General features: G+C 36.7%; 1 protein-coding gene and 1 non-coding gene across 5 annotated transcripts in view; both read left to right on the top strand.

Moving 5' to 3' along the window:
* The window catches only part of CEP295 (centrosomal protein 295), a 74,875-nt gene that overhangs the window by 60,288 nt on the left and 1,336 nt on the right, over positions 1-13,251 (top strand). For 3 of the 4 annotated variants that reach the window (XM_069808387.1, XM_069808386.1, XM_009920313.2), the window contains 10 exons: positions 792-898; positions 2,455-2,593; positions 4,055-4,288; positions 5,378-5,532; positions 5,789-5,951; positions 8,306-8,946; positions 9,729-9,902; positions 11,042-11,159; positions 11,973-12,176; positions 12,732-12,840. In XM_069808387.1, coding sequence (XP_069664488.1) covers positions 792-898; positions 2,455-2,593; positions 4,055-4,288; positions 5,378-5,532; positions 5,789-5,951; positions 8,306-8,946; positions 9,729-9,902; positions 11,042-11,159; positions 11,973-12,176; positions 12,732-12,840 — 2,044 coding nt within the window. Of the gene's footprint in view, positions 1-791; positions 899-2,454; positions 2,594-4,054; positions 4,289-5,377; positions 5,533-5,788; positions 5,952-8,305; positions 8,947-9,728; positions 9,903-11,041; positions 11,160-11,972; positions 12,177-12,731; positions 12,841-13,251 lie in introns of those variants that run through there. The other variant, XM_069808388.1, reaches the window with a different exon arrangement.
* LOC138690237 (small nucleolar RNA U2-19) lies at positions 2,130-2,213 on the top strand. Its single transcript, XR_011329044.1, has one exon. It is a non-coding gene; the product is annotated as a small nucleolar RNA U2-19 (small nucleolar RNA).

Here is a 13,251-nt window from a genome sequence, read left to right as displayed (position 1 = left end):
TCTCTGTCACTAGCAGCCCTTGTAGAATTGGGGGAAAACATACCTACTTAACTTCTACTGTTTAATTTCTATTTGATATTTAGCACTTCTTTCTTGCAAATTATTACTGGAAATAAGAATACTTATTTTAGAGTTGTTTGTTAGCAATTAATTTACAATCTTAGAATTGTCAAACTTTGAAGGTGCAAACTTTGAAATCAGCACTGAATACAGAAATTGCATTTTTCTGGTGCTGCTACGGTGCTTCTTTTGCATGGATACCAATCTTACTTATTTTTATGTATAAGAGAATTATGGCAAAGGTGATTCAGTTCCGTGGTAGTAGTCATGCTATAGTTAAGTAATTCGGTGTTTCTGATTTCTCTGATCTACTCAGAATGTCTGCGCTTTTTTTGTAATCATTGTAATGGTAGAGGGGAAAAGATTCACCCCACCCCGATTAAATGATTGTGGTAACACTAGCAAAGCTATGTTTCATTCTGCAAAGCCAAAGCATAAATTTCTAGCTCTTCCTGCATGCTCTAGAGAGAGCAGTCATGCTAGTTAGACATTTTAGGAAGGCTGGTCAAGGAGAACCACTGGTTGCCAATTAAATTGGTGGTACAGTGGAGCAGAAAGTATGTTGTAGGTGACAAGAAAGTGGTAAGGATGGGCAAAATCAGTGCCCTAATAGTGAGCGAGGACAGCAGCCGTAGAGTATTACTGCCATCTGTTGTTCACAAAAAAATTGCTAGCTGTGAACTCCAAAGTTGCTTTCTATTCCTTATTGCTTCTATTGCATTTGTCTTCAGCCCAGTCCCAGGATTTTCAAGTGGCTCAAAATTCACCAGTTCTTGCTGCTGAAGTTGGAGAGGGAATTACAACACATTCTGGACCATCATTCAGACTTGATAATACGGTTAGTCATATCAAAATAACCATATAACATAACTTTATTTTGTGATGAAGTCTTTCTATCTTGTATTGGGGGGCTAAGCCTGGGTGCTGTATTCTAGATGTAGCAGTATCACAAGTACCAAGTAGAGAGAGGTAGTCACTGCAATGGATCTACTGGCTATATTCCTGTTCATACAGCGCAGGATGCTGTTGCCCCCCTTTGCTGCCAGGACACACCGTGGGCTTTCGCTCAGCTCGCTGTCTGTGAGACTCCTGGGTCCTTTTTCACAGGGCTGCTCCCCAGGCAGGCCCCAGCTTGGACTGGTGCATGGGGTTCGTCTTTCCCAGGTGCTGGACTTTGCATTTGCTCTTGCTGAGTTTCATAACGTTCCTGTAGGGCCAGCCTCAAGAGGTCCTTCTAGATGTTAGCCCTGACATTTAGTGTATTGAATGGTCCTCCCGACTTAGTGTTATCTGCAGACTTGATAAAAGTATGGTGTCACCTCCTTTGGGTCATTGCCAAAGGTGTTAAAGAGGACAGGTCCTAGGACAGAGCCCTGTCATACTCTACCTGTTTCCCACCTCCAGGTAGAGTGTAACCCTTTAATTGCTGTCTTCTGAGCCTGATTATCCAGCCAGTCTCCCATTATCCACCCATCTCATCCATCCATCCAGGTTGTGACATCCAAACTGGGATACAAGAATGTTGTGAGGGACAGCGTCAAAAGCCTTGCCAAAATCAACACCAATGATATCCCCTGCTTTTCCCTCACCCAAAGATCCCATTGTTTTGTCAGGAGATAAAAACAGAATTTAAAAAATGCTATGTATATCATGTACATTTAAAAGTAATTTTATATACACATGGTTTTTATGGGTATGTTAAATATATTTATGTAAGATAGTATATAATGAGAAATGTAGGGGAAGGTTTTCTTAGATTTTTGTCTTTTGTTTTCTTAGTACACGTTTTTAATTCAGAGTTCAGGAAGAAATGTTCACATCTAATTCTTCAAAATTTTGAAGTACGAGAACCCTCAGTCTCTGTTTTATGACTTTGTAGAGCTTACCTCAAAATTAAGGAGGATACTATTTTAGGATATTTCATATATTTTTAGTTTAGTATTGTAGAATTAAATTTTTAATCAGTCTTCTTTCTGTAAAAGGCTCAGTATGCAAGTACTTGTAAAATTCTTGAGGTTTTTCATGTATTGCTTATATGTTCCTCTGAGATCTACAATTCTACTCAAGTGGATCTGTGATGAGAAATAGCCAAATCTGACCACCAGAAGATAAAATAATCTTCCAGGTGTCATGATTTGTATGTAGTTCTGAGAGGCTTTATAACTCTGTGTGTGTATGTGTGTGTGTGGAGGGGAGGGGGCTGTTGGGGAATGATGTGTCTGGGACATTGGGTGTGAATGTTTTGTACTGAGCAACGATGAATCTGTATTTGCCTGACTGTGCAAAACATGAAGGCTTCTACACTTGAACTGAGCTCAGAATCAAATGTGTGGTTTTAAAACTTTAATTATGGACATCTGAATAAATGCTAATAGGTATGTTATTTCATCCTAGGAAGTACTTTCTAAAGTAGTATCCACAAACTTAGGTTCAGAGGCTTTCATGCAAAGAATACCCTGTGACTTATCTTCAACAATTTCCACTGGAAGCTTTTTGACTACTGAAACATTGGATGTAAGCCCTGTTGACACTGGTAAGTGTTTGGGTTGTTCTTGTGAAAGGAAAATGGTGTATTCTCTTTGTTTTATAGCAGAATGGGTCTAACTCACTGGACGTAAGGTCATCTGAAATAGGCTAATGTTGAACTTCACTTAAGAATGATTAATGTGTCTTAGAGTTGAGTGTAACTGGAATGTTTCATTATGTGCTCATGATTTTTTTACTTCTGTAATAATTTAACCTCATAACACATCTGGTTCAGCAAACGATATCTTGAGTTTTATTAAGCAACCATAACGCTAGCAGTTTTCAAGTGGCAAAATTTTTTAAAAACCTAATCCCCAAATGATAATAAATTATTTGTGAAAATGTAATTTGAATGCCATATTGACTTTTAATAGTTTGCTGGGAAATACATGTTCATATCCTTTTTTGCTTGCAGTCTGCCTCTCAATCTTGTTAGCTTTTCATAAAATTAAAAATAATTCCTTTAGAATAAATACATAGTTGCTCCTCTGTATACTGACATTATCACTTCTGAACATGGGAAGGGAGTTTGAAAGCGATTAAGTAGTGACCTGTGGATTTATTTACTTTAAGGCTTAGTATTTTGTTAATCTGACACATACCTGATCTCATAAACAACATATGTGTATGAGTTATTCCATGTTTATAAATCAATTTTTGGAGACTACAGTTTTTACAGCCTGAGATTTCAGTGGCTCATTTTAACCCCAATGTTCTAAACTGGTGTTATTTTGAGTAATATACTTTATAACTCATGTGACAAATCTGTGTTTTATTGACATAAAAAAGCTGAAGAGAATTCTAAGATCACTTGTTTGTAGCTTTTCTTTTCCATTGTTTTTTAGTTGTGGAAGAAAAATACCAAAGGTTTTGGTTACTCAGCTGCATGAATAAATTTTTCAAGTCTAGCTGTGTATTCACCGTACACTCAGTGCTTAATAATGACCTTTTCTGATAGCTTTGTGCAATTCTTCTGTAAGTGTATACACAAAGAGGGGTTGGTGCGCTAACTAGGAACACTATTTTGGTTGCCTTGATTCCCTCAGAGTTCTTGTGTTGGTATTAGGCAATTTCTATTTAAGCATGAATAAAAATACTGCACGATGTCATAAAGATACTCAAGATCACATTAAAGGATTGCCACATTTATATGCAATAAGAGGTAAAAATATGCTATCTAGCATAAAATAACAACATTAATTCTTTCCTGATTTTATAGTTTCAGTATTTCCTAAGTCTACGTACTCTAAAAGTACTAAGCTGTACTGATTACTACCTAATGAGATATTATCAACTGGAATTTATGGAAATTTGTGGTAAGGTTTGTGGGAGCATTGACAGGAGACCATTAAAGAAACAAAACCCCAGAGCTCTTTATGAATATTTCAGGATATTAAGCAGTGTATTTTCAGATGACTTCATGTAAGTGGTGTATACGCAAAACTGAACATCTAGCTTACTATTTCAGGATTGTCTTCTGATAGTACAGAAGATCAAATTTTGAGAAAAACAGCAAGCCACCCTTGGAACTCCTCGCTGCTTTTTACCTTGCAGCAGAGGCAAAAGAATTTGTCTGGAGCATCTGAAACGCAGTTGCCTGAAGGAGAGATGTACCTTTGTAAAGAAGGTCAGGTACAGCAGATCTTGGGGAAATGTACTGGAGACTTGCACTCTTACTCAGAGGACAATACACGTTTCCAAGGTATTTGCCATTTTAAAGCATTTTTGTGCTGTGCTGTCGTTGTACAGAATGAGGACTTTACTCAATGTTGTGTGTTAGTCTGTATTATTTATATTCAACTTATATTTTAAAGTCAAGAAGGATTCTACATGCAAGAATTTTGATGCTTTGATGTTCTTCATGCTTTGCTTTATGTGTATGTCCACACAGCATAGTGTAGTGTAAAAAAAAAAAAAAAAAAAAGTCTGATCAGGTATCTCTATCTGATCATAGTCTAGTTCTGTGCGGCTTCCTGCTACTATGGCTAGGCTGTTTGTTATCTGTGCCAATTTTATCGCTTGTTTATGCACAGCTTTCGCTTCAGGAAGGTAGATACAATCATATATAATACTCCACTATTCAGGTAGGGTCACATAGTTGATGAAACATACATTAGCAGACTGGTGGGAGTTCTGTGCTCTCTAGAAAAATGTAACGGTTCATGAAAATGAGAACATCTTTATTAGTTATCATGAAGATAATACTAGTATTTTAATTTGAACTGCTTCTTCCTGGAATGTTTGAAAACCTAGAATCATAGAATTGTAGATTAATCTAGACCAGGAAGGACTTCTAGTTACGTGGTCCAAATTCTCCTTCCTGCTCACAGCAAAGCCAACTTAGACCAGGCTGCTTAACGCCTCATCCAGGCAAGTTCTGAATATCTCCAAGGACAGAGATTCCACACACTCCTGGGCAACATCTTAACAACTTTCTTCTTTTCTTCTTTTTATTTATTTATGTATGTATGTATTGGGAAGCCCATACTACTTCTGATGCAGTCTCACAAGTGCCGAACAGATTGCTTATGGACTTAAGCTTTTCATTAAAAAAAAAAAAAAAATTGCATCAATGTAGCACTTTCTTGCTGCTTTTTGTACCTGCATTGTATCAGAGTGAAAGAATTGGATGCTGTAAAGATTTTTTTTTTTTTTACAAGCTAGTATTTGTATACCTGCAGAATTCTATATGCTTTATTTACTGCATATAGAAGTGAGGTGTGATATGTCTGTTGGGGTTTTTTTGAGGGGTGTTGGTTGGTTGTTTTTAAAATAACCTCTTTTCTTATAGCTCTAGCAGCTGAACTTGATTTTCCTGAAATGGAGAGACCTTTTCTGAACTTCCATCACCAGCTCTTTCAGCCTTTGGAACCAAGTCTTGACTCTGATATTTCATCATCCTGTTCTCAATACAGAATTTCACAAGACAGTAGAGAATTTAGCAAGGTACTACTACAGAAAAACTCTGATGGAGGAAATACTTTGGCTTAAGTTTTCTGTAAGATTTAAATGTATAATCCCTATACTGTCTTCTGTTTAGAAGAAATACAATGATTATTTTTTATATATGTAGAACTGGAAGTGTTTTTGCTGGTTGTAGCAGAAATGTGATCCAGAAATCAAATATTACCTTTAACTTTTTATCCTTCATATTTCTGAGAAAATGAATCTTAAATCAAGGTTTATTTTTTTTTGCCACTAGACTTCAAAATTTTCAACAAAAAGTCAAGACATGTCTACATTTCTAGAAGTGGGAAACTCCAGTTTGAATATACAAAGCAGCAATCTGCCTTCTAGTCTTGAAACAAATGGGCCAAACAACATTACATCAGAAGAAGAGGCTGTGAAAGAAAATGTTAGTCCAGGTATGTACAGTATAGTCAGATCAATGCTTTCAAAATGAACCTGTTGCCAATATGTAAATACCAACCCTTGAGGTGGATTTGCTGTGTTGAAACAGGGAAGGAACTCTTCACTTCTCTGTCAGTCCTACTTTGAAATGTCTTAACTCTGCTGCTGCTCTCTCACACACTGTCTTCTCCACCACCTTTCATGGGTAGAACTCCTAAATTCTGTGAAGTTCTTTATTTCCTCACCAGTTATGACTAATACAAAAGCAGACTTGCATATTCAACTCACTGTAATGGATATTATGTTCCTTATTTCTTGTGCAGTAATTATGATGTTAGTGAAGAAATATCAACTCTGGCTGAAACTGTCAGTTTAAATACTTTTCCAAATATGTGTTTATGCATATCCATCATTTTGTAAGTTTGAGTAGATTAAGGAAGTTCCAAGAATTGATTAAAATTTTTCGAGGTTTATGTGTTAGAATCTCTCTGCTCTTACTCATTTGTCTTTTATACATTGTGTCCTTCAAGAAACTCTTGTATTTCCCTCTTCCACTGTTAAGTCATGTCAATAGTCGTCATATACTGCATGCTGTGATACTTAGTCTGATTATAGAATTGCTTTATCTATCTACAAAATAAAGGGGGGGGGGAAGAGAGAGGAAGGAATGAACTTTTAGATTACAATGTAGTTATTAATTTAGTAGATTAAAAGTTCATGATTCTACAGCAGCATTAAGTTAACTGCAGCTCATAGCAGGAAAAGTATTTTTTAATATTTTGCAGATTAATTCAAATTAACTTTATTTCATGTATTCTAAGGAAAAGGACCAATCTGAAATTGCAAATGCATCTAGTAGTAATCTAAACATTTCTGAAGCTCTTATTTACCAAGAATCAGGTATTTCAGCGTTTTAAGGTGCTCCAACAGAAAGCTGAACAGTAGTGGGAAATGCAGCACAATATTTTAAGTAATAGATGTATTTATAATGTAAATGTTCCTGGTCAATTATCTTTGTTATGTGCATATATACATACAATTTTTGGAAACACACACTATTCATGTTTAAAGCCGCAAGCAACTACTCTGTGTCTATTATACTTCTCTTTCTCTTCTTTCTCTTTAGCTGGCAGATGCTAGTACAAAAAAAAAAAAAAAAAAAAAAGCCAGAAGAGGCTTACACTTTAAGAGTACCTGTGGTCACAGCAAATAGGATTTAGGAAGCTCCCTTCTAACTTCAGAACATTTTATTTCTAAATTGCTTATAGAAACAATGTTCATGCCTTACATGTAACTGCAATATCTTCCCATCTCTTTAAGTGTTTTTATAATCCCAAACCAATTATTTTTGTGCTTTAAAAGGGTGGAAAAATAACATAAGAAACAGGCTAAGCAAGTGAAAACTATCTTGGGTTATCAGTTTGAGGTAGGTTGATATGTAAATCCATAATCTGGAGAATCCTCTAGTTTTGGGTGATGTTGCAGTGTAATTCCTCCCTCCCCATTAACAGCTATTATCAGGAGACAATGTTCTTTGTATATGTAAAACTAGGTATTTTATAGATGTCAAAGAATGCAAAAAAAACTTAAAAGGAAACCGTTAAAGGTTTATGTGATATATTCCTGCGTGTATAAAAAGCTTATTGATAGCATGATGCTGGAGTCTGTGTAACCAATTTTATCAAACTTAGGTCAGAGGCATATTTAAAAAAAATTTTTTTTTAAACAACCCTGTTGTTTGGCATATGCTATACTGCTGAAATCCCTCCTCAGTAATTAAAGTGTTGATACCCAATCTTTCTCTTTTCCCAGCCTCTTCTGGAAAAAAAAAATAGTATCTTTATTTGTATGTGTAGATCCTAAGGGAAAGATAATATAGGGTGCAGTATTGTAACTTGTAGGAACAGCAACCATCATTCCAATTTGGATGTTTTCTTCTACTTTGAAGAGTTTCTGCCCAAGTAATGGTGTTTTGGATTGTTTTCTTACTGTTTTAGAGACTTTGTTGGAGGCCCAAAAGGGACTCAAAGGACTTCCATTTACAGAGTATAAATTGTAAAATCCCTTGACTTCCAATGTAGTTATGTCAGCACCATCACAAAACCTGTCCCTAAACATATTCTAAGAAGCAATAAAAAGTGGTGTTTCTTGAAGTTGTTTTGTGTACAGTGAAGGATTCAGTTTATGTAATGCTAATGGTATTATGTTTGAAGAAACTAAAGCAGACTTTTTTTAAACAAAATTTTTCTTCCTATTTACTAGACTTATTACTATACATTACTGAAAAGTCTCATTATGGAGGGACTTTCTTAAAGTTGAAATTCTGATGTGTTAGCTAGAATTTTGACTCTTGGTAACTTTGAAACAGGATCTGAAGAATCTTTTCACCCACTGCAATTAGAATCTACTCTGAGCGATCACTGTCAGAGCGCTGATCAGCCAGTGGACCTTAACGCTATGTTACAGAGATCTTTTGAACAAACCCCTGGAATTAAAAAATGGGGCGATGATAACTGTATTTCATCTGCCAGAGAATACAAAGAATTGGCAAGAAATATGGAATGTATTAATCTCCAGTGTTCAGTGGAAGATCTGCGAAATGAAAGTCTGAATCCACTGGAAGAGCAAAAATCATTTTATCAGCTAAATAAGACACCAGTTACAGTGGATGAAACTTGCCCTCAGAACTTACTAAAAGAGACTGTGTCTTCTGAAAAATTACCTGTGGAAGCATTTGATAAGAAGTATGTGAAGCTTCCTGAAAAATCAGTTCATGTACATGAAGCAAATAAAGCTGTGGACTTGGATTCGCAGTGCAATACAAGTATAAAGGAGCCAGATCGAGGCTTTCCAGAAGTACAAAAATCTTCGAGGGTTCCCAGACAAACCAACTTGGAAGACTTAGACATCCATTTACAGGCTGTTGTACCGCAGAACGGTTCCTTCCTGGAAAGACATGAAAAACATTCTAATTCTGTGCCCAGAAGCTCATGTGGTATTCCAGTCTGGGTGAGTAAAACAGATTTCCAAAAGCGATAATTTGTGCAGGCTTTCTTGTTGGGTTTTTTTGTTGTCGCACCAAGTTATTTTAGACCTTTAATATCTGAAAGCTTGGCAAATGTTGATTTTTACAATTCTAGTTTGACTTGCATGTTTGCTGGACTTCTGCCCTACTACTTTTTTCAGATCATAGCACTGCAATAATTTGCAGTAGCTAAAATGAGGTAGATTTCCCATGATTGTTGGAGGAGCTATAGCGTCTCTGTTGCATCTCCCTCTCTTAGCATTAGTTGGTATAATGTATGCAGCTGTACTACATAGCATGGTTACTTAACTGAACAGCCCCTATCCCCATTTAGAAGCCTGAAGGAGGTAAATAATTTAACCAAAGCATAAGCAAACTTAAGGAAATACCTTTGATGTAGCTTTTAATAAAAAAAAAAGTTTGCCCTAGAACTAAGTGATTTAAATTTGAGGTGAGTGGGGGAGAGCTGGAGTTTTTGTTGCTGTTTCATTGCTTTGGGTTATTTGTTTGTTTTGGGTTTTTTTAACACTGGTACATCAAATACTTTGCATTGAACTTAGGTTCCAGGGTTTGCATACATCAAAACCTCAGGCAAAGTGCTCTTTCTGTATTTCATTTATTGCTTGGGGGCAGATTTTCGTTCTTCTACATGTTGAATGAGCCTCCTCTTTCTGATAAGATAACAGCTGTTGTTATTGCTGGAAATAGTGATTTTTTTTATTATTATTTTTTTTTTTACACTGATATCTCTTAACTTATTTTCTAGGAGACTGAGTCAGGGCGTGGTATTATGGAAGAACCTGAACTCACTCTGGTAAGCTCAAATGACATCAGTATTGCAGAATCAGACATTGAACATACTAACCAAGAGAAAATTGAGGAGGATAAAATAAAAAACCTAGCATGTGTGGATCAGCGTGAATTTAATGTTTTTACTGAGGTGAGTCTTTATTATCTAATGTAATTCTGATTTTAACTTAATCATAATAAGGAGAGGCCCCACTGTAGCAGTTAGTCCACTTGTTGCACTTAGTTCTCTTGTTGCAAAACAAGAGAATGTTAGGGTTATCTGAGCTTAGTAGTCGCTTGGATCATCTTGGTTTGATGTTGTTTTTCAAACAGATCTAACAGATCTTAAATTTGGACTATATCTTAAAATCACTACCTTGTCGTATCAATGTAGAGGGTTTGGGAAGACTTTTGCTGAGAAACAGAACCATCTTGCTGGTGTTTGCAAGACTAAATTGTATCCCATTAGTTGAAGACTTGAATGAGAGGAGAGGGTGGGATAAAACAAAAGCTACAAACTAAACAGGAAAAAAAGGAAAAATCCCCTACCTAGTGGATGGAGCTACACCAGGACCAGACAACAGTTTGAGGTTTAGGGGAAAAATACGATCAGTTCATCATACTGCCGTGCTTAATTTGCCTGTGGTATGCTTTTTGCTCTTTGCTTATATAAAGCAAAGGCCATAAATTGTAGAAGGGCTGGTTTGTAAGGGTGCTGAAGCAGTAACATAGAACCAAGTAACGTGTGTCTGTTAGATGAACAGATAAGATGAAATCATATTTCAATTGCAGGAGGCATCTAGAAAAGATTGTAAAAGTGCCTAAGGATCGGTCTTCATAAAGTAATTGAAATGTGGGTAAGGTGGAGGTTGGCAGCTGGAGGCTGTACTTCTGCAGTGGGTGTTTCCTTCCAGCTGAGAATGGGGGAAGGAGACAGAGCAGTAAGAGTGATGGGGGAGAACCAGAGAGAGCAGGAGGAAAGAAAAAACACATCTGTCGAGATGAAATTATGCAGCCCTGTATTAAGAACAAGCAATTGAAATCTGGTGGGCAAAGGGTCTTTAATGGATTTTTTGAAAGTTTTAAAATGTTTTTAGAAAGTAGCTTTTTGATACTTTTACTACCAAGATCCATTTCTGATGGTTTTCTTGCATCTGCCATAAACACAAAAGAGTATGTCTTTTATTTGTATCGGGTCTATGCTAGTGGTACAGTAATACAGTAATACCACTTCATTCAAATTTGTGGTATATTTTAAGCATTTCCAATCACTGATCCCTTTTGAAACAGGAGAGAGAATTTTTACCGCTATCTCCAGACACAGATTATTCAGTGTTTGTAAGGCCTGACAGCTCTTCCAAAGCCTGGAGTCCCAATGACAGTCACTTTCCATCACATCAGACTGCAGGTAATTATGTGTAACTTCAGTATACTGATGCTGAGATAGAGAAGGTCTTTATTTATAGTATTAAAATCATTAATAAAATATACCTCTCCTTTGGAAAATATAGAGCTGCTTTTATGTAGGCAAGTGCACCTTGCTGTTCAGGCTTGGTCTGTAGTACGTTTGACTCAGGTTTAATATTTGTCTTATTGACAAGGAGGTATTGACTTGCCTCTTCCTGTGCCAGGCTATCTTTTATAAAAGTTCATAATATCTACAATACGCTGTGTTACAACACTGTGAAGTAACTACTTTGTTTTGAAAAAATCTGTTGTGTTTTGTGGTTTGTTGTCATATAGTTTATGCAGCTTCACTTGGGTTTCTTTTATTTCTTGTTAGTCCCTAAGCTCTGTAGCCAAAGAATGTCTTTTTTTTTCCATTCTGATGATAGTGTGGAACATCGGTAAAATATTGACACGTTTTTTGTCCAAGATGAACAGCAGTAACATGAAAGACCCGCACTGACAGAACTTGACTGTGTTGGGGACTTCTCAGGTCTTTGATATGTTTTGAAGCATCAAGATGCTTTTGATGCAGTATTTATCACAGTATTTGTCTTGGCAGGCCTGCTTACAGTTATTAGATTCCATAGACCTGAATTGCTGCTTCTTTGGCAAAATTAGTCATCATTCACAATGTCATTCTCTTAGTGTGATTTACAAAAGTAGTCAAGCTCAGCATTTTAGGAGAAATACATGGAAATGCATGACTTCTTAGACATGATATTGCTCATTGCTAGAAGTGAGAAATGTTCAGACTTTTAATTTTCTTTCACAGTGATGCTGCTCGAGTTTGCAGCTACACCTGGAAGTTTGCAAGAATCTTTTTTAAAAAGAAAGAAGAACTTCATCCAGAAATCTCTGAAAAGAGTAGAAGAAATAAAAAATAAAGAGAGAGAAAATGAAAAGCCAGAAACCAGACAGTTTCAAAGAGGAAAGTCTGAGAAGTTAAGCAGGCAAAAGGAGTCTTTTCTTATCTCTGGTAGGTTTGTCTGGGGCCAAGACATAGCATTAGGTATCTTTTTAGTTGCTGTTTTGTATCGAATAATAGATTTCACATTTGTTGCATCTTTGCTATTGCAGACTGGGATAGTCTTTAATTTGTTTTCTCAGGGATGTGGGGAGCTTTTTTTTTTCTTCCCCACTGTCTGGCTACCTCTTCAGTGTTGTAAAGGCCTTTATGGGTTGGTCCTCTTCCTATTTTCACAATCTGCCCAGGCATTTGTAGTCATAAGGTGTCTCTGCAGATAATAGTTTTTTATCAAAGAACAACCACATTAAGAGAACTGATGCATCTCTAATGTCTGTTAATAAGCATGGCTGGCTTAAAGTATAGGCAGCAGCCTAATGAGTGAGACCATGAAGAGTTATTCTTAACACAAGATGTCATCTCTGTTGTGTCCATTCTGCTAGCTTACTCCTTTTTTGTAAGGTCATTTGAAGATCTTTGAAAATCTCTCATGCTTTTGAGTTAGCTGGACTAAATATTTAAATTTAAGATATGTTTGACTTTTTAAATTTTTTTATTATTATTTAGGAAAAAAAGGTGCAGTTGCCAATCAGTTGAAGAAAGTAGGAGAGGTGAAAGTGTCTTCTCCAGAGGACAGGAAGTCTGGAGAAGTTGAAATGCACCAGCGTACTTCAAGGTATTGCATCAACACAAGTGGGAGAAGTTTGGATTGAAAAACCAGAAGTAGTTCATCTGTGCCTTGTGAAAGCTTCTGGTCAGTCAGAGCAGTTAGTGATCTTCCAGTTGGACCCAATGCTGCTTAACACAAAGGAGTTGGGAGAGAGAAGCCAAGTGTGTTTGATACAGGTGCCTGTTGGGAAATTCCCCTGCACAGCTGGCAATAAGAAACATGCCTGGCAGCCTGCTCATTTCATCATGCTAAGGCAGCAGCTGTGCCAGTCAGTGCATGAAACTAGATTAAATTTGAAGCAAAGATCACCATTGCACTTGGGCACTTACTAACAGTAGCATGCAGCAGGTACAACTCCTGAATGGGGTGGGGTTTTTACTAGATGCAGCTGAAGAGGAATTTGAAGTGATTCTAGAT

This window comes from Haliaeetus albicilla, chromosome 20, assembly GCF_947461875.1.
Source record: "Haliaeetus albicilla chromosome 20, bHalAlb1.1, whole genome shotgun sequence".
NCBI classification, from domain to species: Eukaryota; Metazoa; Chordata; class Aves; order Accipitriformes; family Accipitridae; genus Haliaeetus; species Haliaeetus albicilla.
The sequence above is the reverse complement of the archived record's forward strand: the minus strand, read 5'-3'. Positions and strand labels throughout refer to the sequence as shown.